Source organism: Panthera leo, chromosome A3 (assembly GCF_018350215.1).
Source record: "Panthera leo isolate Ple1 chromosome A3, P.leo_Ple1_pat1.1, whole genome shotgun sequence".
In the NCBI taxonomy this organism is placed as follows: Eukaryota; Metazoa; Chordata; class Mammalia; order Carnivora; family Felidae; genus Panthera; species Panthera leo.
Window position 1 is genome coordinate 99847105 of NC_056681.1, and position 25610 is coordinate 99872714.

Sequence of the window (25610 nt, forward strand, 5' to 3'; positions counted from 1 at the left end):
CTCCCCTGGGCTTTCCAGTATTAAAAAAAAACCAAAAACCTGTTTTGGGGAGGGGGTGTAGAAGGAACAGGTTTGGGAGACAGAATCTGGGACTCCTACTGGCAAGTCCTGGAATCATACTCTGAAAGCCAGGGAGGAAAAAGAAAAAAAAAAAAAAAAGCCCTCTGGGCTGTCTTTGTCCTCCTAGGTCCTCCTAGGTCAGACTACAGCCATCCTCTCTCCTCAGGCCACTCCTGGACTCAAGGTCCACAGAACTGGGGTGAAACCTCTTCCCTGGGACCCAGAGTGCCCAGGGTGGGGATGAAGGCTGTGCTCACAGGGGCTCAACCCAAGGAGGGAAGCCCTCAACCTCCTTCCTCAAGAGCAGCCACAGTTGTGTTGGTAGTGGCAGGGGGTGGGGTGGAGAACAGGTGGCTGTGACTTGTTTGCAGCAGTGAGAGGAGAGGGCGAGAACGGGTAGAGTCAGGAAGGCTCTGGAGGGGTGGCCTCGCCCATCTTCCGATGGAGGAGCAGGGTCATATGAGGGCAGGGCTGCAGCTGCCCTTGTGGTGAAGAGGGAAATACAGAAAAGCCAGAACTAGCACCTTCTTCATGGGGGTCCGTTTTCTTTTTTAAGCGAGGCGCCATTCACACAACATACAGTGTATACGTGTACGTACAATTGTAACACACAGCGGTGCCGTTTCAAAGTAGACAATTCAGTGGTAGGTAGTGCATTCACAATGTTGATTGTGAATAAACTTTCTTTCGTTCCAAAACTTTCTTGCGGAGTCGGTTTTTGGGTACCGGTGGCATGCATTCACCGAGGTGGCAGAGACCCCGCCTGGCTGGCGGTCCGCGTCGTCTCTAGCACAGCGCCATCGCCGTGGCACTGGGACGGTTGCTTGTTGCGGGCGATGCCTGTCTCCAGAGCCCACTTCACTGGGCCCCTCGACGTGTGGGGGTGCCGAGCGCAGAACGAGCCCCGGGCTGCTCAGGCACAGGCGCCCGGTTCCGGGGGCTGGGGAGCCAGGCGAAGCTGGGCCGGACGCCTGCAGCTTTCGCTTTTCGTTGGCCCGGGTGCGGGCTCGGGGCAGGCGCGCCCCCCGCCCCCGCGGCCGCGGCCCCGCCCCTCCGCTTCCTCCCGGGTGTGTGGCACCGCGGCAGCTCGGCGACAGAGGAGCGGGAGCCGGCCCAGCGGCGGCGGCAGCAGCGATGGTGAGGGCCCCGGGCGGGGCGGAGCCGACCGCGCAGGGAGGCAATGGGCGACGTGTGGGTGGGAGGCTGGAGTCTGAAGTCCGAGGTGGGAGGCGACCTCCGGGATCCGCGCCGGTCCCCCGGTGAGGTGGCCACCGCCAGGAGCAGGATGGGGGCCAGAGCCTCCACTCGGGGCGCGCGGGCTGGGGAGAGAAAGTTTGGCCGCCTTGGCGCAGTGAGCGCGACTCGGGCTCCCCCCTTCCCTGAGCCTCGCGGTTACGGAGTCAGACTCCAGGCTGAGATCCTGGTCGTGGCCACTTACCGGCTGGCTCTGTGAGCCCGGGCAAGTCACTTAACCTTCCTGAGCCTCCTTTTCCGCATCTGTGAAGTGGGGTCAGCAATACCCGCCTTGCCGGTCCTTGTGAGGTTAAGGGAGATCCAATGGCAGAGCCCTGCCTGGCACTCAGAACCTTCTCCTGAGAAGTGGTAGGTAATGTGATGACCTCTTCAGCCTTTCCTGGAGCTGTGAAGAGCCAAGTGTGGCCTGGGAGTTGGAAACCTGAGCAGATGGGCTGCCAGAGGCTCTGCCAGCCCCATGGCAGGGTGTTAGAGGGCACACTCCTTCCCCTGGGGAAAGATCAAGGGAGATGTTTACCATGAAAGTTCCACTGAAGTTACCAGAGTGTGGCACAGGCCTGACTCCTAACCTCTGCCTAGGGACACATTCTGGAGGTGAGTCATCCCCCACTCCTGCTGCAGACTCTGGCCTGTGTCCCCACTTGCCAGCTATGAGGCAAAGGTGTCAGGAACAGGTGGTGCCAGTTGCTTCCTCTGTCCCCTGGACTCCTGGGAAGATGGGCTGAGCAGGAAGCAGGCTTGGTGCTTTAAGATTCTGCACTGGAGAAGCTGGCAGAGGTGTGATGGATGTGGCCTGGCTGGGGGTTATGATGCCTAGATGGCCTCATCTCTAGGGAACTGGAGGCAGGAAGAGGAAGTGGGGCAGGAAGGTTGCACTGAGCTCTAAGGCCATGCCAGGAAACTGAGGGAGGCTCCAAGAATGGGACAGAGCTCAGAGCCCACTTCCTAGCATGCAGGGCAAGGGATCAGCCAGGGCTAGGGGTGGGCTTCCAGTTGGCCTCTAGCACTTGGGGAGAAGAGGAAACTCCTGAAATGAAGGCTGAGGCCAGGATAATTTACTGAGGGGTACTGGAAAACTCTGGCACTCTCATAGGGTCATCTGAGGCAAATAGTGAATCAGAGCTCAGGGAAGGTACATTGACCTTTCTCCCCTACCCGTCTCCTAGCCCCATCCCTCTGTTTCTTTCAGTCTTGCCCCTTTCTCTGCCCCCAGCGCTTTCCCTTCCTTCTTCCACCCCCTTCCCTCCTTGGTCTTTCTTCCTTGTCCTCTCCTCTGATTCATTCAATCAACAAGTATTTCTTGGGCATTTCTTCTGTGCCAGTCATGGTGGCAGGTATAGGTGATAGAGCAGGAACAAAGAGTGATGGGAAAGATGACAACTGAATGGGTAAGAGCTTGAATTCATTCATCTTCTGGATGGTCCTCTCGTATGCACTGTCCAGTGAACGTGGGTTTTGAACCATGGGCTTCCCTCGTGTGCGCACAAGTGGAACTGGCAGCATCAGAAGGTCTGGGGAGTCTTTACCTAGCCAGCTGAAGTATTTGACCTCCCTGTACTTGCATTCACTTTAGCACAGTGGTTAAGAATGTGATTCTTGGAGTTTACAGTGTATTGGTTCAACTCCCAGATCGTCTACTTACTGCCTCTGTGACCTTGGACAGATGGTTTAACCCCTCTGAGCCTCAGTTTCTTATAAAACTGGGATAACAGCATGCCTTCGGTGGGTTGTGAGGATTAAATAAGCTAAGGAGGACAAACAGCAGGCAGTGCTTAGCTCTGTGTCCATTGAATGGTGGCCGTTATTACTGTCAGGATGTACAGCCTTCTCAGCAGCCTGTAGTGCTTGATGGAAATACTCGATGCAGGTTATCAAAGGCCCCTGTAAAGTTAGAGACAATTAAGCACACAGGTTTGCAATAAGGAAGAACTTGCTTGGCTGTGTATTTTGTAAAAATATCTAAGAGGTTTTAATGATCACATATATTGTGTAGTTCTTGAGATCTGACTGCTAAGAAAAAAAACATCAGTGAGGGAAGATTGGGCTTCATTAATAATAATAGCTCTTGTTTATTGAGCACTTAGTATGCGACAGGTATTGTGACAAGCACTTTGTTCGTAACATGTCACGGGCCCTAGCTAACATTATGGTAGATATTATTCCTGTCACCACTTTACGGATGAGGCAGTGGAGGATCAGAAAGGTCATGTAGTGGACAAGTGGCAGAGGCAAGATTTGAAGGAACCCAGGGCTGCAATGCTGAGCCCTCGTTCTTAACTCTCAGCTCAGGTAAGTGCTGACCTAGGAAGGAGCTGATACGCCCCTTTGCTGCCCCAGTCCTCTGACTAGAACAACAGTGACAGCTGGAATAGGGATTCTTGGGCACTAGCCAAGAAAGAAAGGAGACGGGAGAGTTACGACAGGGAGGTTTGGGAAAGCTTTGTTTTCAGAGGCACCTAGGGTATTTGGCCTGGAGAAACCGGAGACGTTTGAGGGTTGAAGGCAGGATATTCTGTACAGAGGGCTAACGGTCTATCAAGAACATTTCCTGTGTAACTGCCACCCCCTGTCTACCAACCATGCTGATGCTCCCCCTCCACTGCACAACCTCAGCCCTGCAGACCCCAAGCAGGGCTGGCAAGTGCTCCTCCCACCCATCCTTCCTCTCTATGCTCTTTGCTCCCCATTACCTGGCAACCCCACACCCCTGCTGGTGGCATTTGTCCACCTCTTCTGGCTGTTCTCTCTGCCTGGGAGTTTTCTCACTGCCGTCTACCACCAATAGAGAAATTATTCTGAAGCCCCTCTCCAGTGTCCCCCACTTGGCTCAGAAGTCTACACTAGGTTGTGTTCTGTTCCTCCAAGTGACTGTCCCCTTCTTGACTTTTACCGCGTGTGTTCTCTGGCCCCACCCTGCCCCCCTCCGCCCTTACCCTCTGCCTGGTGTGTCTTTGCCTGAATGCCCCAACTCCACCCCATCCTGCAAGGGCTCATCCGCCCGGTCTGTCTCAGTTCACAGGAATCCACTCTCTGAGGGAGGCTCCAACACTGGGTATGTGTATCTCACAGCACAGCCCTTCACTCTTCTCTCATGATGTCCTATATGTCTCTTTCCCTCAGTCTATAGTGGGCTTCTTAAGAACAGGCACAATTCATTCAGAAATTTTTTTCCGCGTGTCCACTGTGTGCCAGGCACTATGTTGAGTTCACTGTGGCAGGTGTAGTGTGGCCCTGCCCTCTGGTCCCTTACCTCCTTCCACATTCTGTGGTTATTTCTCACTGTGCCAGTAGGGACCTATGCATACAGTGTCCTTTTTCTGCTAGTTGAGAGAGGACCCAGGAGGGCCAGGGACTTGAGCCCGGGGCCTCTGTGTTCCCTGGAGCGAATGTGTTCTTTTAGGCCTGGTCCCACCTTGGGGCCTCCGGACAGGCCTGGCTTCGCAGTGGGGGGAGGAGGCTGCAGATTGCAGCAGGAAGCACAGCCAACTCTCTTGGGGAATGTGACCCAATGTCACCCCACGTTGGAGAATAAGAGAATAATAGCTGGAGTTTTCAGAGTAGAAACACAGTCATATTCAGCATCCCACCAACCTCTAGCAGTGATTTGTCATTTCGGATCTTTGTCCATTCTCAAGTTTTTGCCTTGGGCTGTTATGAATGGGGGGATGCCTTGGGCCGTGTGAATGCGAACTATGTGAGCTTGTTGACTAAAGTGGTAGTAATAAGAGTGGTGATGATTACTGGGGAAAAGTTAGCGATGGGGGCAGCTTCCCTGCTCTCTGCATTATTGCTTTGTTCCCCAGTTTCTGCCCCCACCCCCAGCCTGTGAGTGTACCCCTCTGTCATAGTTTGCCTGCCCCCTCTCCAAGCAGGTTGCTTTTCTAAGCTCATGGGTAAATATTGACCTACTTGGGTTTCAGATGCCTGCCCCACGAAACTCCTGCTGGGCTAGATAAACACACTGGGAAAACATCTCTTGAGACTAAGAGCTGCTCTTGGATAGGCTACAATGCGATGACCCGCTCAATGAGTCCTTGCAATGGTCAGCACTGTGCTGGCCCCCCCCAGGTCACCAGGATGGGGGACAGACAGAGGCAGCCCTTCCCCCTGGGGCCTGTGGTCTAGCTGGGGAGATAGGACTCATGTACTGGGAATGCTTGGAGGTTGTGTGCAAGACAGCTGCAAGGATCCTGAATGCGGATTCTTGCCTGAGTAGGAGTGGCTCTCCGTGAACACTGGATCCCTCCCCTTTCTCTGGTTTTAAGTGGAATTCAGTCAAGTGCCAAAATGTCTGCTGCAGACAATGGGCAATATGGTCTGGCAGGAAAGGGAGCTTGGCTAGTGCTCTGTGGGGAGGAGATGAGAACAGGGACGGGCTGTGGGGGAACTAGGCTGGGAGAAGGGAGTTGCTGTGGTTTGTTAATCTGCTGGTATTCATCTCCCTGACATGTCCCTGGACCTGCTCCTGGACTTCCAGTTTTTACTGGGCCCTCCTGCCCTAGATCTCACTCAGTTGCGTGTGTCCAAAGCCCAGTCCCTTTCTTGCTTGTGATGCATGCTCTCTTCCTCTCTCCTGTTCTCTCAGCCCCCCGCCACCTCCCCACTTGAACCCTGCATCTGCCTTCCTCTGAAATTACCTGGGTTCTTCTGTCTGGTGTGGTTGCTGCCCAAGCTGAGAAGTCTAAGAGTAGGTCTCATCTCTGTGAGTTGGACCCTAGTGAAGACAGTGGGTGGCTGGAAGGCTGAGGCCAAAGGCCAGGGAGGCTGAGGTTCCCAGGCAGACAGGGAATCAGTTTTGAGCACTGATACGGGAGCGGGGTCATCCCAGGAGGCAGAAGTGGCCTGACCAGTCAGAGGGAGGGTTGATCTTCCCAGTTTGTTTCTCTGTGTGTGTCTGTGGAGTTAGGCAGAACCTATGATGTGTGGTGGTCTGAAGTGACCTTCCTAGCCCCGTGGGGGTAGATCTCCTCCCTGTCTGGCTTCTAGCCATGTAGCTTGGTGCCCTCTTCTTTGGTGCTTCCTTAGGCCAGTGGGAAGCCACAGGGCAGGTACACATTGGGGAGAGGCCATCCTAGAGTGGGTGAGCAAAGTATCTGCTTTGTGGGAGGGTGAGATTCTGGGAGGTTTCCATCCTGAGGCATCTTAGAGGATGCTGAGATGCTGAAAGCCAAGGCTGACCTAGGACCTGCCTTGATGGGCAAGGAGAAGAAGCTGTGAGAGCAGAGGCAAGCCACACACACTCAGGAGACTGGTCCTTCCCTCTGTACATATCATACCCTTGCATGTAAGATGCTGTTACCCTATCCATACATCATCCCCACCCCACACACAGTGGGGGCAAGGAGGCCGCTAGGTCTCAGGATCAGGTGGGGGCCTCCTGCAGTTCTGACCTTGGGCTTGGCGCCCAGGCAGGGAAAGAGTTGGAACGGTGCCAGCGGCAGGCGGACGAGGTGACGGAAATCATGCTCAACAACTTCGACAAGGTCCTGGAGCGCGATGGAAAACTGGCAGAGCTGGAGCAGCGTTCTGACCAACTCCTGGACATGGTGTGAGGCCTGGGGAAGCAGGGATGGGGGAGGGAGAGGCCAGAAGGGGTCCTCAGAGAGAAAGTTCTCAGGCCGTGCTCAGGGTCTCCTTGGTGGGGTCTGAGGCTTGCCTGTGGGGCAGTGTGAGGCCTGTGAGTTTGTTGAGGCACCTTTAGCCTAGATATGCTCCAGGTAGGCCTCATGAAGTAAGAAGTCCTTCGTATGGAGCTGTGGAGCTTTGTAAAGGGCTGGTATTGTTAACTGGGGGTGAGTCTGTAGGGCTGTGAGTCAAGGGCTACACCAGTGTCTGAGACCAAGAGTCAGGCTGGGAGGGTTCCAGGGCAGGCTATGTGGAGAAGGGGAGCAGACAGGCTGGGAAGATGCAGAAGGAGACTAGGCCCTTCCGGGGAGGTGAGGTTGGGAGACCCTGGCCCTGGATCTCTAGGGGAACCACTAACTCCCACCCTGTGTCTGGCGATGTCCACAGAGCTCAGCCTTCAGCAAGACAACCAAGACCCTGGCCCAGAAGAAGAGCTGGGAGAACATCCGATGCCGGATCTACTTGGGGCTGGTGGTGGGTGGCGGCCTGCTCGTCATCCTGATTGTGCTCCTGGCCCTCTTTCTCCCACAGAGCAGTGAGGGCAGCAGTGCCCCACAGGCCCAGGACGCAGGCGCTGCCTCAGGGCCTGGGGACTGACCAGCTGGGCCTGAGGAGAGGCCGATGGCCATACTGGCTGGTTCTGGTCTCCAGAGAACCCTGGTGTTTGCTCCCACCTGAGCCACCCAACTGAGTGCTGAAGAGCATCCCTGATGTGTGCACCTTTGCATTTCCTATCACGCCACAGACTGGCCCTTGAGGGCAGCCTGCTGCACTGGCCATGCCAGGCCAGCCCCACCTGGAGCTCAGTAAAAGCTGCTGTTTGGTTAAAAGCTGCTGTTTGGCTAAAAGCTGGAGTGTCTGTGTGTGTGTATGTCTGAAGCTCTCCAGGTTGCCTACACTCCTGGGGTTGCTTAGAAAGTCTACCGTCCAAAGGACTTTATCCCTGGGAGATGGCCCCTCTCCTTTCCCTTCCATACTTGATTCAGCCCTACCCAGACAGATCCTTCTGGAGTGCAGGTGGAAAGACAGAGTGGTTCTCAAACCAGACCCTTCAACCAGCACCTTCAACCAGCACAGGGAGACCAGCCTGTTTCCCTAGGAATGAAATCTATTATTTTTCTGATGTCTTGAGGATACTCAGTATAGGACTCCAGGAGAAGAAAGTACTTCAAAGATGTTTATATGACAAGGCTCTCACCTTTGGATAGGCTTTTCCCTCTCTGAACCCCACCCCCCTCCCCAGCTCAATTTCTCTATGTTCTTCCTCAAGCTTGACACCTGATTACAGATGAGGCAGACAGCAGTGAAAAAGGGAAGGGCTTCAAAGGTGCAGCAGTGCGCAGTCACAAGGGACGGCCTAGGGTTTGCCCTGTAGGAAAGAATTTGGCCTTTTCAGAGCTCCATGGCCACACAGGGCCAAGCAGGCAGTGCCTTCAGGGTCACAGGAAAGAGGATGAAAGAGTAAAAGCCATGGAAGAAGGAAAGAAGGTCCTACCAAGACTGAGGAAGCTGGGCAATCTCTGCCTGGCTACTTGACTGCCTCCCAAACTCAAGTGTGGGTGGAAGGAAAATTCAGGGTCAAGTATGTAACAGAAGCAATTCCTTGTTAGGCAGAGTGAGGACTACTGACAGAGAAATAAGAACAAACCTGAGAGTTGTGTGGAGCTTTACCCATCACAGGGCTTGTTACTTCTACTGGGCTCATTACCATCTTCTTTTCCTGAGAAAGATGGAGAAAAACACTTGGCCCTGCAGTTGGTCAGCCAAACAACTTAGAGGCCATGTGAATTTGGGCAAGCCACTTCCGGGACTTGGGTTTTACATATGTAAAAAGGGACAACTTAACTCCCAGAACAATCATAAGGATTGTTTATACTGAGTGTAAAACATCCATCAATGTAATGGTTCTAGATGCCAAATAAATGGTAGCTATCATCCAAATCATTTAGTGCAGTAGTCCTCAGCCCAGCCTCACAGTAGGAATCACCTGTAGAGGGGCGGCTGGCTGGCTCAGTCAGTAGAGCATGCGACTCTTGATCTCATGGTTGTGTGAGTTCAAACCCCATGATGGTGTGCAGCCTACTTAAAACAAACAAACAAACAAACAAACAAATAAATAAATAAATAAATAGAATCCCCTGTAGAACTTCTAAAAACACCACCCCTAGGCCTCAATCAGTACCAGAGCTAAGATTTAAACCCAAGTTTGTGGGATGCCTGGGCACACACATTAGCCACTGCCCTACACAGCCGCCTTATGGGGCCTAGATCTGTTAAGTCAGAATCTTTGAGGGTATCTGGCAGGGTTATTTTCTCTTAAAGCTGCAACCCCTCATTCTCCCTCCAGAATATTCATGGGTAGCCAGGGATGCAAACCACCTTTTGAATTCAAGCCAAAGATTTTACAGAAGCTAGGGGAGAAGTTGAACAACGGGCTGAAGGTCACACACATAGTCTCATGAGCCGGTAAAGTCCCAGATTTCCCGGCAGGGATCTTTCCTCTTTCGGTTGGGAAGTTTTGCTTTGCTCTTTATTGGGCCTAATAGAGAAGAAATGAACAGGAAATTTTTGTTTTGTGGGTATGGGAGGAATCAAGCGCCAACTCCTGAACCAACTAGAGTGCAGGAGGTGCAGAAGTACCTGGCGGGGCCGGACAGAGCAGCGGGAAACGCGGTGATTCCAGGTTCGCAGTACCCTCAGCCCCTAGGCCAGCGCCTCCCTTTCTCGGAGGGCCTTTAACACCTGTGCGTCCTAACCCCGCTGAACCGCAGAGCGGACTCAGGACCCCCTACAGCCTCGACACTTCCCTTTTCACCGCTCTGTGGACGCGAGTTACGCGACACTCCCACGTACCTACCCCAGGTTAGGAGTCCAAAACAGACGTTTCCTGACCAGCCCCAGATCCTGCCATTGGCTTTAGCCTTTGGTCACCTGACTTACTCGAGCCAACGAGAGGCGGCAGAATTAATACTTCCGCTTTCAGTGCGGCAAACGAGCCTCTGTTCCCGCCTTTCGGGTGCTCTGATTGGTCTTCCTCTCTCAGCTCGTCAATTTATTGGCCAGAGCCACGGGGCCGCAGTCCAGCGGGGTTCGAGGGCTGTGTGAGACAGCACCGCTGCGATGGCGTCCTATTTCGATGAACACGACTGCGAGCCGTTGGATTCCGAGCAGCAGGCCCGAACCAATATGCTGCTGGAGCTCGCAAGGTGGGTACGCGATGCTGGGAGGTGGGGGCGCAGGCAGCAGGTTTCTGGGCTGGGGCTGGCTGGAGAAGGCTGATCATATAGGGCCTCCATTCTGAGGAGGAAGGATGAGTAAGCTGGAGAGTTAGTCCAGAGACGATATTCGAGGGAGATCAATAATTTGGATCATCCATAGACGGGCCGGGCAAAGAGATTGTGGGAAAGACTGGAACTGGAGAGTAGGGGGAGTAGGGAGCGGGAAGGCAGCCGGTTGTAGCAGGTGAGGGAGAATATGGGTGATGGGGGTAAGGGAAGGGCCGTGTGGGTATGAGTAGGAACGTTAGTTAGGAACACCAAGCACGGCAGCCAGCGCTGCCACTGGGAATCTGGCTTTATCAGGTCATTCCTACATAGCCTGAGTAACTTCTAAGCCTGTTGCCTCATGTGTAAAATGGGACTAAACTGCTTGCATGCTTGGGGTTGTCTTATAGCAGCTGTAAACCACTTCCCACTGTGCTTTTAATCTAGTGAGCACTTCTGCAGGGTACTAGCTGCAGGGCATTTATTTGCTATAATGCCTAGTGGGCTGTTGGGGCAAAGAGAAAGTATGGTTTTCTGTGGTTCTGACCATGCACCGTTCTTCCCAGGTCACTTTTCAATAGGATGGACTTTGAAGACTTGGGGTTGGTAGTAGATTGGGAACATCACCTGCCTCCACCTGCTGCCAAAGCTGTGGTTGAGAACCTTCCTAGGAGAGTCATCAGGGGCTCTCAGGCCGGTGAGAACACTAATTCTTTCCACTGTTTGGGGCAGGTTTGTCAGACCCACTCCCTCCCAAGCTAGACTGGTCTGGCCCTTCAGTTTTCCAGGTCAGGTTGGGGCAAGAATGTCCTTGAAGAGTGGGAGCTGGGAGGTAGGGCCTGTAGCGGCTCTCCTGATCAGCACTCCCTCCTAAAGAGCTCAAGTGCCCCGTGTGTCTTTTGGAATTTGAGGAGGAGGAGACTGCCATTGAGATGCCTTGCCATCACCTCTTCCATTCCAGCTGCATTCTGCCCTGGCTAAGCAAGGTACTACTTCCTTTTTCTCAGCCCTCACCTTGCCCTGGGCCCAGTTCTCAAGCCTCTCGAGTTCTGTTTATGAACTGTTAGGGGATCAGAAAAGGGAGAGGGGTAGGGGTGGGTATTGGGAGCAGGGGACGAATATTAACTTATGAAGACCAGACTTGGGCTGGAACACTGTCCTCCTTTCCTCAGACAAATTCCTGCCCCTTGTGCCGCCATGAGCTGCCCACTGATGATGACACTTACGAGGAACATAGACGAGATAAGGTAGGGGCTGGTGGTAAGTGGAGAGGGTGGTAATGGGGCCCCCCAGTCGCTGTCCTTTTGTTCTCATTTCCTACCTTAGCAGGTCTGGGTAGGCTTCAGGGTCCTTGGCTCTTGTTGTCTTCCTGGTGACTCTGGTGAGGGGCAAGAGCCTTGGCAATGCACATGCTAGGAGCCTGAAAACAGTGATAGCTCCATGATAGCTGTCCCATTGCTCCACCCACAGGCCTTCACATATGGCTCTTGCCCATTGTGCTCTCTTTCCTTCAGGCTCGCAAGCAGCAGCAAAAGCACCGACTTGAGAACCTCCATGGAGCCATGTACACATGAGGTGCCTGGGGCTGAGTACCAGTCCTCCACATCTTTCTCTTGCACCTCAAATCCTCATTAAAATTTTCTTTACCCACCCTGCACTGCATTGCTCACAAGCCTGGGCAGGGGTTCCGTACCCTCCATGAGGTCCCTACTGCTGTTGGGGAAGGTGGTCCTGAACCGCAGAAAGCACCAGGCTGTGTGTCCCTTCCTGTTAAGTGTACACACTGCTCAGTCTGGCCTGAGAGAAGTGGAGCCCAGGTCAAAAACCTGGCTACTAGATCAGCCAGGGCTTGGGCCTGTGCATTCATTGTTGGAAAGCAAAATGTGTCAGGGTCTGGCATCCAATAGTTACTTACAGATGGTAAAGAAAAAAAAGAGAGCCTACATCTGTCCCCTGCAATTTTTAGTAAATCTTGGAATCCCACAGGCTTTCTTTAGGTTCATTGTGAAAACTGCTCCTATCAGTTTGAAGTTGCTCTGTGGATTCCCTCCGCCCCCACCTCTGCCCCACCCCATTATTACCTACTGAGGAAGCAAACTTCAAACCACACTCTTGAGTAGAAGAAGGATCAGGTCAGTTCTTTAGACTGTTTAAAGTCCTAGAAAGGGTTTCAAGCCCTTGAGGGGTATTTGGATAGCACCTGGCAGTCTTTATTCTTGGCAGCCCTGTTCTCAAAGAGCAGTGGCCACTCAGGACTCTTTCTGGGGGCAGGAGATTTTGCCCATCCTTTGCCTAGGGAAAGCCAACCTGGGTTAGTCTCTCTCTTGACTCTTCAGAACAGACTACAAACATGCAAATTAGAATTCTTTTAATAGATATATATATATATATATATATAGATATATATATATATATGTATATATATATAAAAGTACTAAAATACCCACATGGTTCTGCTGTGTTATTTGCCCGAAAGAAAGAAAAGGGCAGAGTGAAGAATCCCAGTGCAGCTCAGTGGGCCCCAAAGTGGGCCTTCCCACAGTCTAAGGAGTGCCTATCCCTCCACCCCAAATTCTATCCTTCTTGCTGTTCCCAGCCCCCAATTCCTGCAGCAGGAAACCCCAGTGGTTTGGCTTCGGCACTGGGGAGTAGAAGGCACCTGAAGGGCTGGCTGGGTGAAATAAGAATATGTGACCTTTGAACATAAAAACAACAGTGCAGAGTAAGGGAGTAGGTTGTGTGCAGCCCAGGCACCTGCCAGGCCTGTTCCTCCGTGGCACGGGTGGGTGTGGGATGGCCACTGCTCCAGCAGCAAGGAGGCCTATATCCCGACAACACTTCCTCAAAACCATTTTTGGTACAAAATAAATGCAAAGTTATGAGGTGGGGAGCTGGTGAGGCTGGCCCGGCCACCCTCCGCAGACCTCAGATCATGGCGATGCTTTCGGGGGCACAGGTGAGGTGAGTGGAGGTGCGACCGCTCCCAGAGGACTTGGCGGCCCGGCCAGGGGCAGGCTGCAGCGCAGCCACCAGCGTCTCTGACGACACTGCTCCGAACTCATAGCTGAAAGTGCCGTAGAAAATGAGGATGTCAATGACAAACACCCACTCGCACAGGGCTGCCCCATGCTGCAGCTGAGAGCTCTCGTGCATAAAGAAGACCGCACCTGGAATGGGGCTAAGGAAATGTTCAGTAGGATGTGTGGAAGCCTGTTGACACTCCTACCTTCCTAGATAGATAACTAGGCTGGGGCCAAGAGCCAGGTCTCACCTCCTGGGAGGGTAAGTAGGAAACCACACCAGGCAGTATTTTCTGGATATATGTGTACCAAGCTCTCCTCCAACCCCACAACGCCCCCCACCCCCCCACCCCAGGTCTTGGGTGGGGAAAGGCTGAGATAGAGGATTAGTTCCTGGCTGCCCTGTCCTGGAAGGATACTGAGGATCAGGGTGACAAAGGCGATGGCTGCCAGCACAATCCGCACGTAGGCCATAGCCAGGTCCTGGGGGGCGGTGGCCCCGTGGTAGCAGAGGGCACAGTGCAGGCAGACAAAGAGCAGCCCGGCGGAGAAGGCCACACCAGTTCCGATGTAGTGCAGAGACTTAGCATGATCCACCTGGTCCGGAGAAAGCACCCATCTGTGAAGCAGCCCTACCTCCTCCACCCCCATCCCCTTTCCCTCTCAGACCCCCCTATCCCCACCCTCAGCCTTGTAGGGCTGTCTCTGTAGCTTGGGGCAACCTTCAGCTGAGGGCACCCGTTCGTGAAAGTTCAAGAGGCAGGCAGGCGGGCACACCTGGAAGTTGCCGACCACCACAAGGCCCGCAGCGTTGGTGCAGCCTGTGATGAGTGTTGTGGTGTTGACCCAGGAATGACGACTCTGCTCCAGGAGCTGCCCGTAGCGCAGCAGGCAGATCAGAGCCACTGGGGGAAGACAGCACAGGTGGGGCCAGCACTGGTGCTCTCCTCCCACCCCATCCTGGCCCAGCCAGCCCACCAACTGCCCCGGCCTCTGCCCCTGCCCCCCACTCTGGTCTGAGGGCCAAAAGGGAATAGAAGGGCAGGTGGTGAACTGGGTGTCCTCAGCCTCCAGCCAGCAGGGTGGCTGTGTGAGACACTTTGGCCCTTGTTCAAGAACAGGAGAGATGTGACTCCTCTTGCCTTAGCCCTTGGTGGGGTGGGCCGCACTAGGCAAGGGCTTCCTGGGCCCTTCTGGGAGGAGGGTGGGGGAGTGGGTTGGATTGGGCTGGGCTGGCTAGGGGGGGCTGAGGGCACAACTCACCCATGAAAGCACCCATGTTGCCAATGAGGCTGAAGAGGCAGCTCTCTGGGGGATATGTGCCACACTTGCTGAGGGGGGGGGGGGGCAAGGACAGAGTGAGAGAGGAGCAGGAGCACTAGCACCCCCATTCTGGCCCATCTGTCTCTTGCTTTAACCGTGCCTGTTCCTTAGCAGCAAGCCACTGATTTAGGAGAAGGGCCAGTTGTGTTCTATAAACAACTGGCTGCAGGCTGGGCCCTCCCCCAAAGCAGAGCACATGTGTGTGATGGGTAAGGGAGTGCCCAGGATTGCTGGGCAGAGCCCAAGACTCCTTGGACTCCCTGAGACTGTCAAGGTCTGCAGCCAGTCTGGCTTTCCTTGGGCCAGAACTGGGCTGGGCAATCAGAGGGCTTCAGCTTAAATCCAGGTGCCTCCACTTACTAGCTGTGTGACCTGGACGGATGACATAACAGTCTGTTTCCTTGCCTATAAAACAGTGAGAACGATAGCTGCCTCAATGTCAGGATTAAACGGTGTTCTGCGCATAAAGCATTCAGCACAGGGCCTGGCACACAGTGATTGGCAAGTAGTATTGTTATTAAGTGCTTTTAATATACTTAGTATTTCTGAGACCCAGGGATAGGGGTTTGAGGGGCTGGGGTCTCCCTTACCTGCCCAGAGTCCAGGCCTTACCTGATGAGGGGGACATCATCCAGGGTGCAGCAAGTCTTGGGGCCCCCTTGTTCAGCGGGGTCAGGAGAGCAGGACTCGTTGTAGGACCTGGCAGGCAGGACAGAGAGTAGACTGGGGGAAAGGGGTTCTCCCAGCCTGTACCCTCCGGCTTCTCAGAGACTACCCTCCCAGTATTCTCTTGGCAGGGGCAGGAGAGCCCACCTCCCAGAACTGGACTGAGACAGATGCCAAAGGGGTGAAGGGATGGTGGGAAACAGGTGGATGGGCTTGAAGTCATGCCTGGGGAGGGGCAGGCATTGCCAGTGTCAGCTAAGAGCAGTGAGGGCCAGGGTCTCCAACTGGCTTGCTCACAACAGCCCCGACCCAAGAGGGAGCAGAGATGAAGGGAGCTTTGGAGGGAGGCTGTCTGCAGAGTGCACCATACCAGTTCTCCACAGGGCATGCGTGGCGGTTCATCACGGCCATGGCATACCTGCGGGAGCAGAACTGTCACCTCACACCCGTGACCCTCCCAGCCCAGCTTTCCCCCCTACTGACTCTTCTCTCTTGATTCTGGCCCCATTCAGCCTCATTGTCCTTGTTGGGGACTCAAGTTGGGGTAGCCTGAGAACTGACACCACATCAGAATAGCATGGCCTCAAACTAGAGGACCTCGGGGTGTCCCTGGCTAGAAGTATGTCAGGGTCACCATACTGGACAGCATCGGTGCCAGCTCCCCCGAAGTAGCTCTGTGCCCAGGCACCAGGCCAGGCTTTGGAGACAGCTAGAGTGATCCTGGGTACCACCCCAGAGCCTGCACAGGACAAGGGGCTCTGTGTGTGCCATCAAGCTCCTGTTGGGTCCTGGCTGGGCCCTATCCTCCTCAGCCTGGGCCCATTCTGTCCCCCGTTGTCTTCCCCCTTCCCTCTATTTACTCACACAGTCCATAGGCCAGTGATAGAGAATGCTGACAAGCTGACAGGAAGGAGGATCCAGGCGGTCATGAGGGAGGGGAGCCAGGGTGGTGGTGGTGTGGGGGGAAGGGCAAGAGGTAGGTGGGAAAGAGGGGGCCGGCCCAGCTACCTTAGGGTACTTCGCCAAAACCATCAGCGGCCCAAGCCTGGTGGAGAGAGACAGGTCAAAGTCCAGGGCCCAGTGACTGGCCAAGGCCGGTGGTGGGCAGAAGGTGGTCAACACCTGATTCACAGCTTCTGCTGGGGCTCCGAGGGCCTACATTTTGGGCTGAGCCCACGCCAACACGTGGACACCTTCTGGCATCCCCCGGGGGCCTCCGCGTTCCACCCGAAAGCCACCGGTGGGCCCAGGCACTCAGGCGGGGCCGTAACATCTGGGGAGGGAGTCGCGCTCCCTCGCCTGCGGGACCGGGCTGGGGGAAGGGTGCGGTTAGGGCAGTCGAGGGGGCCGCGCCGAGGAGAGCCTGAGAGCGGGTGCCGGTCCCGGCGGAGCGGCAGCCACGCGCAGGCAACCACCTGACCGCCGGCGCCCCGGGGGAGAGGTGGGTTCGCGCAGGAAGCGCGGCTCGGCCCCCGCCCGCGTGGGCGCACGGAAAGCGCCCCGGGAGCCGGGGACTCGAGCCTCCCCAGGGGCCCAGTACGCACCTCCCTGGAGAGCCCCGCCGCCTCCGCTCCCTGCTCGGCCACGCTTGGTATGGTCTCTGGCTGCGGCCCTCGGAGCAGCCCTGGAAGGTTTAAAGGGCCGAGCGGCCCCGCCCCTGTCGCCCGGGCAGCGCCGCGCCGCCCGCCGGGACGTGGAGTCCGCGCCGCCCCGCGCCGGGCCGGAGACTACAACTCCCGAGCCCCCGCGCCCGCGCTCAGGTGCAAGCGTGGATGGCGCCCCGACTTCGGGGAACCTGAGCGCCGAGGGACTCGGGTGGAGGCTCTGACTCCGAGATGCCGATAGTCCCGCGTACCCTGTTCCTGCGGTGGAAGCTTCGGGAGGCGGGAAGCTCCGGGGCTGCATCGCTGTGATTGCCATCGCCTACAAGGCTGGAGGAAGCCTCCCTTCGCCGCTGGGCACATTTTTGCAGCCTGGACTGTCCGGCAGTGAGACTTCCGGGAGCCTCCCTCAATGTGGCCGGGCCTGCCTCTCTGTTCTGGGCGAGGTGGGTCCGCGGAGAAGCGAGCACAAAACCTTGGCTGTTAAGTTTCAAGCGCCTTGGATTTGGCTTATGCTTCCCCTCCGCCCAGCAAACCCTGGAGGAGGGCTACTTTCATCAGATACTTTTTTTTTTTTTAATGTTTATTTTTGAGAGAGACAGAGTATGAGTGTGGGAAGGGCAGTATGAGGACAGAGAGGGAGACACAGAATCCGAAACAGGCTGCAGGCTCCGAGCTGTCAGCACAGAGCCCGATGCGGAGCTCGAACTTGGGACCGCTGAGATCATGACCTGAGCTGAAGTTGGACGCCCAACCGACTGGCCCATCCAGGCGCCCCCAGATACTTTTTATTTTCAAGGTACAAGTACACAAAGTACTGTCAGTGTCATGTTTCCCGACTGATGAGCGCTTACTCGAAACAAGGCCACGGAGATCAGTAGATATCCATGGTCACACATGGCCAGGTGTTGGTAAGAGAGGCAGGCTGGAGACCCAGAGCAATCTGGGAAGAGGAAACAGGATAGCGTGGGAATAAATTACCATTGGCTTCACCAAAATGTACAGGCCAAGGGTGCCTTCCTGGACATTCTTTTCATGATAAAAAAAAGAGTGGGAATACTTCTTTCTCACATACCCAAAGGGAACAGAGGCCCAGGCTGCCAGGAACAGGGGAAGCTTAGGTGTGGCAGCACTGGTGAGTCAAAGGTAATGTGCAGAAACAGGGGCCCTGTACTGTGGGGAAAATGGAGATATACTGGGAAAGGGCTTGAAGGAGCAACCTTTTTTTTGACCCAGTGGAAGGTAAAAATAGAAACAGGAAATCTGTGGGAGAGCCCTTTTCTGAATTGCAGCAGGACAAGTAGTTAAAGCAGGGCCAATAAGTATGGCTGTGCAGAGAAATCACTGTACAATGAAATCACTGGCTGAATGGACTAGTGGGGTATAAAATACAGTCCACTTTCTGGGCGCCATGTTCTGTGCCCCAGAATACAGAGGTGCCTCTTGCTAATTCAGAGAAGCACCACCTTCCTGCCCAGGTGTGTTCCCATTGGAGCAGACACCTTCTTTTCACCTGCCCAACGGTACTGTGAAACCTCAGCATTTCCTACCTCATTGGAAGTTTTGCAAGTCTTAGTCAACACTTAACTACACTCAGTTGAGCTGGGTTTGAGTTGCTGTCCAACCGTTATCATGGGAAGACCTGAGAAGCTACTTAGGTCCTAAACTGGCTGTTCTAATGTAGAGGTAAGACAAGCACTCTAGAACTGTGACCGAGACAGATTTTGGCTTAATATGACAATCTCAGTAATCCCTAAAGTAGAATTACCCCAAGACAGGACTCCCTATGACAGAAGGGCTCTTTGTGTGTAGTCGGTAGGGAGGAGTCACTTATCAGAAAACAAGTGGGACCAGACATCTTTAATAGTCCCTTCTAGCTTTAATGCTACGTGAGTCTAGTTGTTATGCTCCAACCAGGACAGTTCTTAAAATAGTCAAGGCAAAGCAAGAGATGAGATTTCAAGTGCTGATTTGGTGGTGCTGAATGACTTTAGGGCAGGCATTTAATCTGTACTTCTCTTATGTACACAAGCGATTTCAAAACTCTTGGCAAAAACAGTGCTGTAAAAATAGTTAAGTTTATTGCTCAAAAAGAATACTGTTTTTGAAAAGTACCTTTCTTCCAGGATTTTCAAATAATTTGCACACTTCACTTCATTAATCCATCCACACAACAGAAACATTGGAAATGAGGAAACAGAAGAACAGATGGCTTGTTACACATTTAACACCACAACTCAACCAGTTGAGCAACCAACCTCTCATCTGGTGGCACTGAGAAGGCAAAGGAGCCATTTACTCAGGTTTTTACTTCTAGCGTCACTCTAACTACTGGAGAAATTTGGGGTACGTGCCTATGGCGTCTTGGCCATCTGATTTCTCAGGGACAGGGCAGAATTCAATGAGGGAGCTTAAAATGTTTCAAATAATTGTCAACATTCCATGCTGATTCTCCCAGAAGGCTCAGAGGTAGGAAGAGAATTGTCCTCCTTCCTCTTCCTATATGCAAGGGCCTCAGTTACACTTGGGAACCGGCTGGGGATCCACTACTCTACTATCCACGCATCCTGGCAAATGCACAGCAGGCTGGATAGTCACTATCCCAAACGGTTTCTTCCAGCCCCACGGGCTGATCTCTAGTTGGCAGTGTCTTGCAGAGTGGATCATGAAGGTGGAATGCCCCTTTCAGAGTCTCATCCACAGGGAGAAGTGTTTGTTATTGCCCACATTGGTCCTACTGGCTGGCCAAGCTCCACAGACTCCTACACTCAGTACAAAAAGCTTTACGTTCTTCTTTTCCATTCTTGCATTACATTCTTCAAAGACTTCTATGCTTGCCAACTGGCTAGAACTCAAACTCTAGTGTTTACTCTTATACAGCCGAAAGCCCCTAAAAACTCCAGATTCCTTCTATTTATAATATCAGCCATCATGGCCCAGGAAACACAAACCCTTAAACTCCAAGGCCTACCCTCGGTAAGAACATTCAGGGGCGTGAGATAGGTCTATGAGGCTCCCAGACTTTTTTTTTATAGACAGCCAAAAAAGTACCTAGTCAAATTAGGACTGATTCTGAAGCAGCCTGCCAGAAAGCTCCAGTTAGTCCGACATGGTTGCCACTGTACCAAATAGCCATGGCAGACCTTTCTGTGACATCTCTAGAGCCCATGGGAAATGCTCTGGAACATGCTCCTTGATGGTGAAGCACTGATTTTTGAAAACTGCCGGAAGGGGCGCCTGGGTGGCTCAGTCGGTTAAGCAGCCGACTTCGGCTCAGGTCATGATCTCGCGGTCCGTGAGTTCGAGCCCCGCGTCGGGCTCTGTGCTGACAGCTCAGAGCCTGGAGCCCGTTTCAGATTCTGTGTCTCCCTCTCTCTCTGCCCCTCCCCTGTTCATGCTCTGTCTCTCTCTGTCTCAAAAATAAATAAACGTTAAAAAAAATTAAAAAAAAAAAAAAAAAAAAAAAAAAAAAAAAACCTGCCGGAAGATGTCTGGAGCCAAGTCTGGTGAATACACTAGATGGTGCCAGTACCATCATGGAGCCCTGCTGAGGGGTGGCAACAAGCAAAGAGCCTGAGCTAGAAGGCTGTCAGCTGGTAGAAGGCCATCACCAGAGAAGCATTTCAGGCACATCTGGAGCAGTGGCAGCAGCATCACCAACAGGCCTCCCCTAGAGGACAACCTCTCATTTCAGTACCAGGCTTAGTGGTTTCTAGTCCTGTTGCTTAAATTAGCTAAGAGTTAGGATGCTTTCTTGGGTGGAAATATTTTATATGCACTTGATAAGCAAAATGCCTCAAGAAAAAAGCTCACAAACAAGAAGTTCCTGTGAGTCTCTTACCTGAGAGTGTGAGGATTACATGACAAACACATAAAAGGTCACAATAGGTACACACTTCCTTTCTCACAAACAGGAATGGAGGCTAAAATTTCAGGTGCCATGCCCCCAACCTCTTCTTCTGGTCTTGTTTCTAAATTCTGTAATAAATCCGTGAAACAGGCCATCCAGTTGTGAGAAGACAGATGCAAAAAGCATTTCCAGACTAGGAAGCCTAAGAGTTCCAGTGAAATCCTATGTCCAAGTAGGAAGGTCAGTTGAAGAGCTGGAAGACTAAAATCCCCAGTCCTCTGAGCTGCAGGAAGATTGGGGATAGAGTATGGCACAGCCTCCCTGACCTGGGAGGCTCTGGAGGGTAGTTAACATTAGAAGTCAAAAGGCACTTCCAGCCAGGCTGAGTTAAGTAGAGGGCAGACTTTCTCCTCTGAAAGTACAACCGAGCCCAGGACTGGCAAGTTAAGGCATTTAACCTTAGGCCAGCTCTATGGGTCAGGAACCTTCTGGTCCTTGGCCTAACTTATCCACCTCACTCACCTTCCCAGAATTCCTCCGGTACTGCAAGCTGTGGCTTGCTAGATTCTAATGATGTAGTTTAAGTAGCTGCCTTGCCCCATTCCTGAGGCGGTAGATTTTCAGGGGTGTAGGGCACAAACCAACAGTGCCCTCAGGTGTCCTTTAAGAGAAAAGCTGCTGAGATGGAAAGGCCAGACTAATCTTGAGACCCTGATGTAGAGAAACCCCCGGGGCAGGGGGACTTTGGTTTCAAGAAGTCTTAGTGTTCATGGGCTCACTTAAACCCCATACTTCAAGTCACTTAGGTCAGGTCAGTTGCTGGAAATCTGAAGTGGCTTGGAACTGCAGTGCACAGGATGTCTTGTGGACTTCTCAGATCTCAACCTAACCCTGTATAAAGGAAAATGTTCACTGAGGTGAAAGCAGTGATATTCCTAGGATCTTTAGTCTAAGGATCTCAGTTTATATACTCTTGGGAGATAGGAAAGGAAAAAGACTGAGGCAGGGGAAGGGCAGAGGAAAGAGGCTCATTTTACTGCCCTTTGGGCCTTTTCTTCTTCCTCCTCCTCCTCCTCTTCTTCTTCTTCTTTTTTGCAACCACAGCTCCCAATAGGCAATTATTGCTTATGTTGAATTTCCCTTTGTATGTACATTCAAGACTGTTATATCACATTGGGAGAGTCGTTTCACGCTTGTTTTGCTGATCCCTCTCTAGCCTGAGCAGAGGATGGTCTGTTCACAGCTGGGGAGGCTGAAAACTGGAATCCTGTAGCCATATCCAAGGCAGGTTGTGCTGCAGGGAACCCCTGCAGTTTGGTTGTGCCATCATCTTCTAGCTCTATCTAGACAGTGCAAAGCAGGGGGGTGTGAGAGGAATCTGCAAAAGCCATGCAATCTGCAAAATGAAAATCTCCCACTTCACTGGTATCAGAGTAAGTGGGAGAGCTTGTCCACAAGATAGACCTGCAGAACTCCCCACCTCCACAGTCCTGAGCAGTTGGGAGGTGCACAGTCATATTGGGAGGTAGGGTGGAACTCATGGATTCTGAGACCAAAAGAGGAGAGAATGGAAAGAACAAAGAAACAGCTGAAAAAAAAAAAGACCTAGGAAAACGTGGATGGAAGTGAGCAGAAGCTAGGAACAAAGGAACCATGAAGCAACAAACACAGTTCAGTGAGCTGGGTGGAGTGCAGCAGCTAGGTGTCCTATGGCATCTGACCTCAGTAAGAAAGCAGCATGTTAGCACAAGCTATTATAAACCTCAGTTCTCCCTGGAATCTCTGCTTCCAGGACACCAAGCTAGCCAAACAAAATTTTTGAATTCCAGAATACTAGGCTGGTCAAATGGGCCAAGATACAAGAAAGAATGGCTGCAAAGGAGGTGGCCAGGCTTGTCCCTGCAACACCTTATTCCTATGGATGTGTCAGCTTGGGGTGTGTCGGTGTGCGTGTGTGTATGTGTATGTCTCGAGATCAGTTCAAACGGGTCTTGGCACCCCCAAACCAGGAGTGAGCTCCCTGGGCAGTGAATCCAGCCTGGTGAGAATGCCTTCAGTCTGGTCAATGTCGGCTCTGGCGCTTTGCAATCTCCTCCTGGATGCGCAACTTGAGGGCCTCTCGCAGGGGTGGGTCCAGAGGCGTGTGTGCTGACACCTCCTCACTCACCCTTCCTGGATCATCGTCCTACGTGGAGGAAGAGTCGGGAAGCTCAGGGCCTGGCCTCTTCTGGAAAGGCGACCTGCCCTGTTCCTAGACAACACTCTCACAGAACTCCATTTGACTCATAGCTTCTTGCCAGTGCCTGTCATTTCCCAGGTGTCCCCTGTAATAGTGATTTTCACCTGGGGGCCACATGCCCTCCCTGTTGCCCGCTGAGAATCACTGTGTGACAGGTGTGAGTTGTGCTCAAAACATCACCCAGCAGTCTATGCTCCTAACTGGAGCCGACACTTCCCACTGGCCCTGAGGAAAACAGTGGCTGAGGCTCTGGCAGTGATTTCTAGCATGGCCCAGGACCTTCAGGCTGCAGCTGCTTCCACGAGGCATACCTGATACACGATAACTGAGGTGACCTCTCCGCTGTCTGCCTCATATTCTAAACAGAAGAGCTGATGGCCAGAAGGCTCTGGCTCGGAGCTGCCACTACTGCTGCTTTCACCGGATTCCTCACAGTCTGGATTGCTTGGGTGGGTAGAGCCATCTGGAGGGATGAATCACAGTGAGAGGGAAGAGGGGAGGGCTGTTGGAGCCCCTGCCCACATGTATGAAACATGAAAACATACCATAAAGAAAGTCCCAATCTTCCTATGGACCCTGTATGTGTGTGCATGTGTTAAGTGTGCTGCCAATCAGTAGTTTCCTTTACCTTTGTATCCTTGCTCTGGGGCCAGCAGTCTTGTCACACACACAGTAGATATACAATGTACAGTCACATAGTAGATATACAATGTACCTTCGCAGGAAAGTAGTGGAGAGGTGGATACAGCCCTGCCTGGGTTCAAATACAGGCTCTGCTATTTATTAGCTCTGAGATCTTGGGCAAGTTACTTAGTCTCTCTGTGCTTCTTTCCTGATTGTGAAACAAATGATAATAGTTTCCGACTTATGATATCCCATGAAAACTAAACGAATGAACATACCCAAGATCTAACACTAAACAAATTTAGTAATGCTAAACAAATCTAGTGCCAAGTTAGGTACTGTTATCTCTAGGTATCTGGGAAGCTTGAGAAATGGCTTTTATTGTTTTTCTTTAAAGAAAAAACCATTTTAAATACTGACTTTTGAGTTTCATTCCACAAGTATGTCCTGGTCAAGTACAGCTGTGCCAAGCTTTCTCTCCGTCACGGAGTGAGAACTCTCAAGTATAGCATGGTGGGCAAACCGGTAGACAAACAACTTCTTGCCGGCTCCCAGGTATTTCCTGTAATAGTGATGCTTAACTGGGGGCCATGGAGCCTTCCCTGTTTTCAGGGAGATTCAGGGAGCGGAGAATGGGGAGCGTCGAGGTGGGGGTTCCGGGAAGGGACGACATGAACTGAGCCTTGGGGAATAAAAAGTGTTTTTTTGTTTTTGGTTTTTTTTTTTCCATTTAAAGAAAAGAGCGCATAAAGGCTAAGGGCTGGGGGCCGAAAGAGCGCGCGGGCTGGAGGAGGCAGGCGGGGTGGGCGGCCTCACCTCGGTGTCGCGGCAGGTACACCTGCAGGTCGGGCTTTCGGGGCCGCGTCGGCGCCGGCGTGTGCCGCCTCCTCGCCTTCTCCTTGGCTGCTTGTTTCACCTTCTTGTCATAGTCGTCCCTGCGGGGAGCCGAGCGGGAGTCAGAGACTGCCGGGCCAAGCTAGGCTGGGGGTGGCGGCGGCAGGGCGGGGCGGTACCGGGCGAGTTGGTTCCGTCGGATGTGGTGCACGAAGCCGTGGCTCATGTCCAGACGCCCGCCCGGCTTGCAGCAGAGTCCCGGCCCGGGATCCGGCGTCGATTCCATCTGGAGCCTTGGGGTCGGAGCCGCGGCGAATCAACGGCCCCAACGGCCGCCCTCCCGCCTGGCGAGCTTCGCACCCCGACTTCCGGCCCCCGGCCCTGGACCCGCCCCGAAAGAGCCTGCCGGGCCGAGCGGCCCGGCGCGCGGAGTTGCCTGCGCGGGTGCTGGGATGGGGCATGCGCGGCTTCCACTCTCCGTCGGGGCTTTTCTTTGTGAAATTAGCAATAGGAAACAGGACTTAGGCTTACTGCTGATGCATCAGAAAATTCAGAAAAACACAAACGCTGACTCCACTCAGCGTTCGGTGTGGAGTCTTCCTTTGCTTTTTGTGTGATAAAATGCTGTGAAACTCCCATCGCCAGTTGCGTGACCTCAGCTATTGAGCTCCGGTGCTTCAGTTTTCTCATTTGTGAACAAGGTAACTGAGAGCATCTACCTCAAAAGAGGTTGTGAGGAGGTAAGTGCCCTGGCAGGGCACAGAGCAGCACCCCGCCACCAGGCAGCCCCAGGAAGACTGCTGGGGACCGGGACACCCCTTCCAGCCGGCGAAGCTCCTGAGTCCACCCTACCCATGTCTTAACTGTCCCTGCAGAAGGACTCAGCGCTTGTAGAATATGCAGGACTGGTTTTCTAGTCTTTTTTTTTTTTTTTTTTTTTTTTTTTTTTTTTGAGGTTTACTTATTTATTTTGAGAGAGAGAGCAGCAGCACAGGAGTTGAAGGCGGGAGGGGCAGAGACAGAGGGAGAGAATCCCAAGTAGGCTCTGTGCTCTCAGCATGCAGAACCCACCGTGGGGCTCCATCCAGCACTGTGGGATCATGACCTGAGCCAAAATCGAGAGTCAGAGGCTTAACCGACTGAACCACCGAGGCAAGCCAACAGCTTCTACACCAATGAAAGGTTCCCCCTGTGTCAGCTGCAAATTTTGGGAAAGGTGGCAGTAGGCCCGCATGGTGTTCTCAGGCCCCC

At 53.2% G+C, this 25610-nt stretch overlaps 4 protein-coding genes across 8 annotated transcripts; 2 read left to right on the forward strand and 2 right to left on the reverse strand.

Annotated features, from left to right (window-relative positions):
• Window positions 1-1119: 1119 nt before the first annotated feature.
• VAMP5 (vesicle associated membrane protein 5) lies at window positions 1120-8595 on the forward strand. The gene is made up of 3 exons (XM_042932884.1): window positions 1120-1197; window positions 6723-6860; window positions 7327-8595. The coding sequence occupies exons 1-3, from the start codon at window positions 1195-1197 to the stop codon at window positions 7534-7536; spliced, it is 351 nt and encodes a 116-aa protein (XP_042788818.1). The 5' UTR covers window positions 1120-1194; the 3' UTR covers window positions 7537-8595.
• A 1405-nt stretch (window positions 8596-10000) lies between these two features.
• RNF181 (ring finger protein 181) lies at window positions 10001-11857 on the forward strand. The gene is made up of 5 exons (XM_042932883.1): window positions 10001-10145; window positions 10769-10899; window positions 11079-11188; window positions 11375-11449; window positions 11717-11857. Exons 1-5 carry the CDS (start codon window positions 10060-10062, stop codon window positions 11774-11776), a joined length of 462 nt encoding a protein of 153 aa, XP_042788817.1. The 5' UTR covers window positions 10001-10059; the 3' UTR covers window positions 11777-11857.
• Window positions 11858-12633: 776 nt separating this feature from the next.
• Window positions 12634-17369, reverse strand: TMEM150A (transmembrane protein 150A). Of its 5 annotated transcripts, none has more exons than XM_042932882.1 (7): window positions 16220-16739; window positions 15582-15629; window positions 15158-15244; window positions 14486-14553; window positions 14000-14127; window positions 13642-13819; window positions 12634-13369 (listed from the first exon to the last, which is right to left on the reverse strand). In XM_042932882.1, the coding sequence occupies exons 2-7, from the start codon at window positions 15620-15622 to the stop codon at window positions 13128-13130; spliced, it is 744 nt and encodes a 247-aa protein (XP_042788816.1). In that variant the 5' UTR covers window positions 15623-15629; window positions 16220-16739; the 3' UTR covers window positions 12634-13127. The 5 variants fall into 5 exon arrangements, with proteins under 5 accessions (XP_042788816.1, XP_042788815.1, XP_042788811.1 ...); XM_042932881.1 differs by having other exon boundaries at window positions 16076-16737; XM_042932877.1 differs by lacking the exon at window positions 14486-14553 and adding an exon at window positions 16756-17369 and having other exon boundaries at window positions 15158-15629; window positions 16076-16256.
• Window positions 17370-18871: 1502 nt separating this feature from the next.
• CA3H2orf68 (chromosome A3 C2orf68 homolog) lies at window positions 18872-24745 on the reverse strand. The gene is made up of 5 exons (XM_042932886.1): window positions 24539-24745; window positions 24342-24460; window positions 23213-23364; window positions 20290-22847; window positions 18872-20033 (listed from the first exon to the last, which is right to left on the reverse strand). The coding sequence occupies exons 1-4, from the start codon at window positions 24643-24645 to the stop codon at window positions 22725-22727; spliced, it is 501 nt and encodes a 166-aa protein (XP_042788820.1). The 5' UTR covers window positions 24646-24745; the 3' UTR covers window positions 18872-20033; window positions 20290-22724.
• Between the last annotated feature and the right edge of the window lie 865 nt (window positions 24746-25610).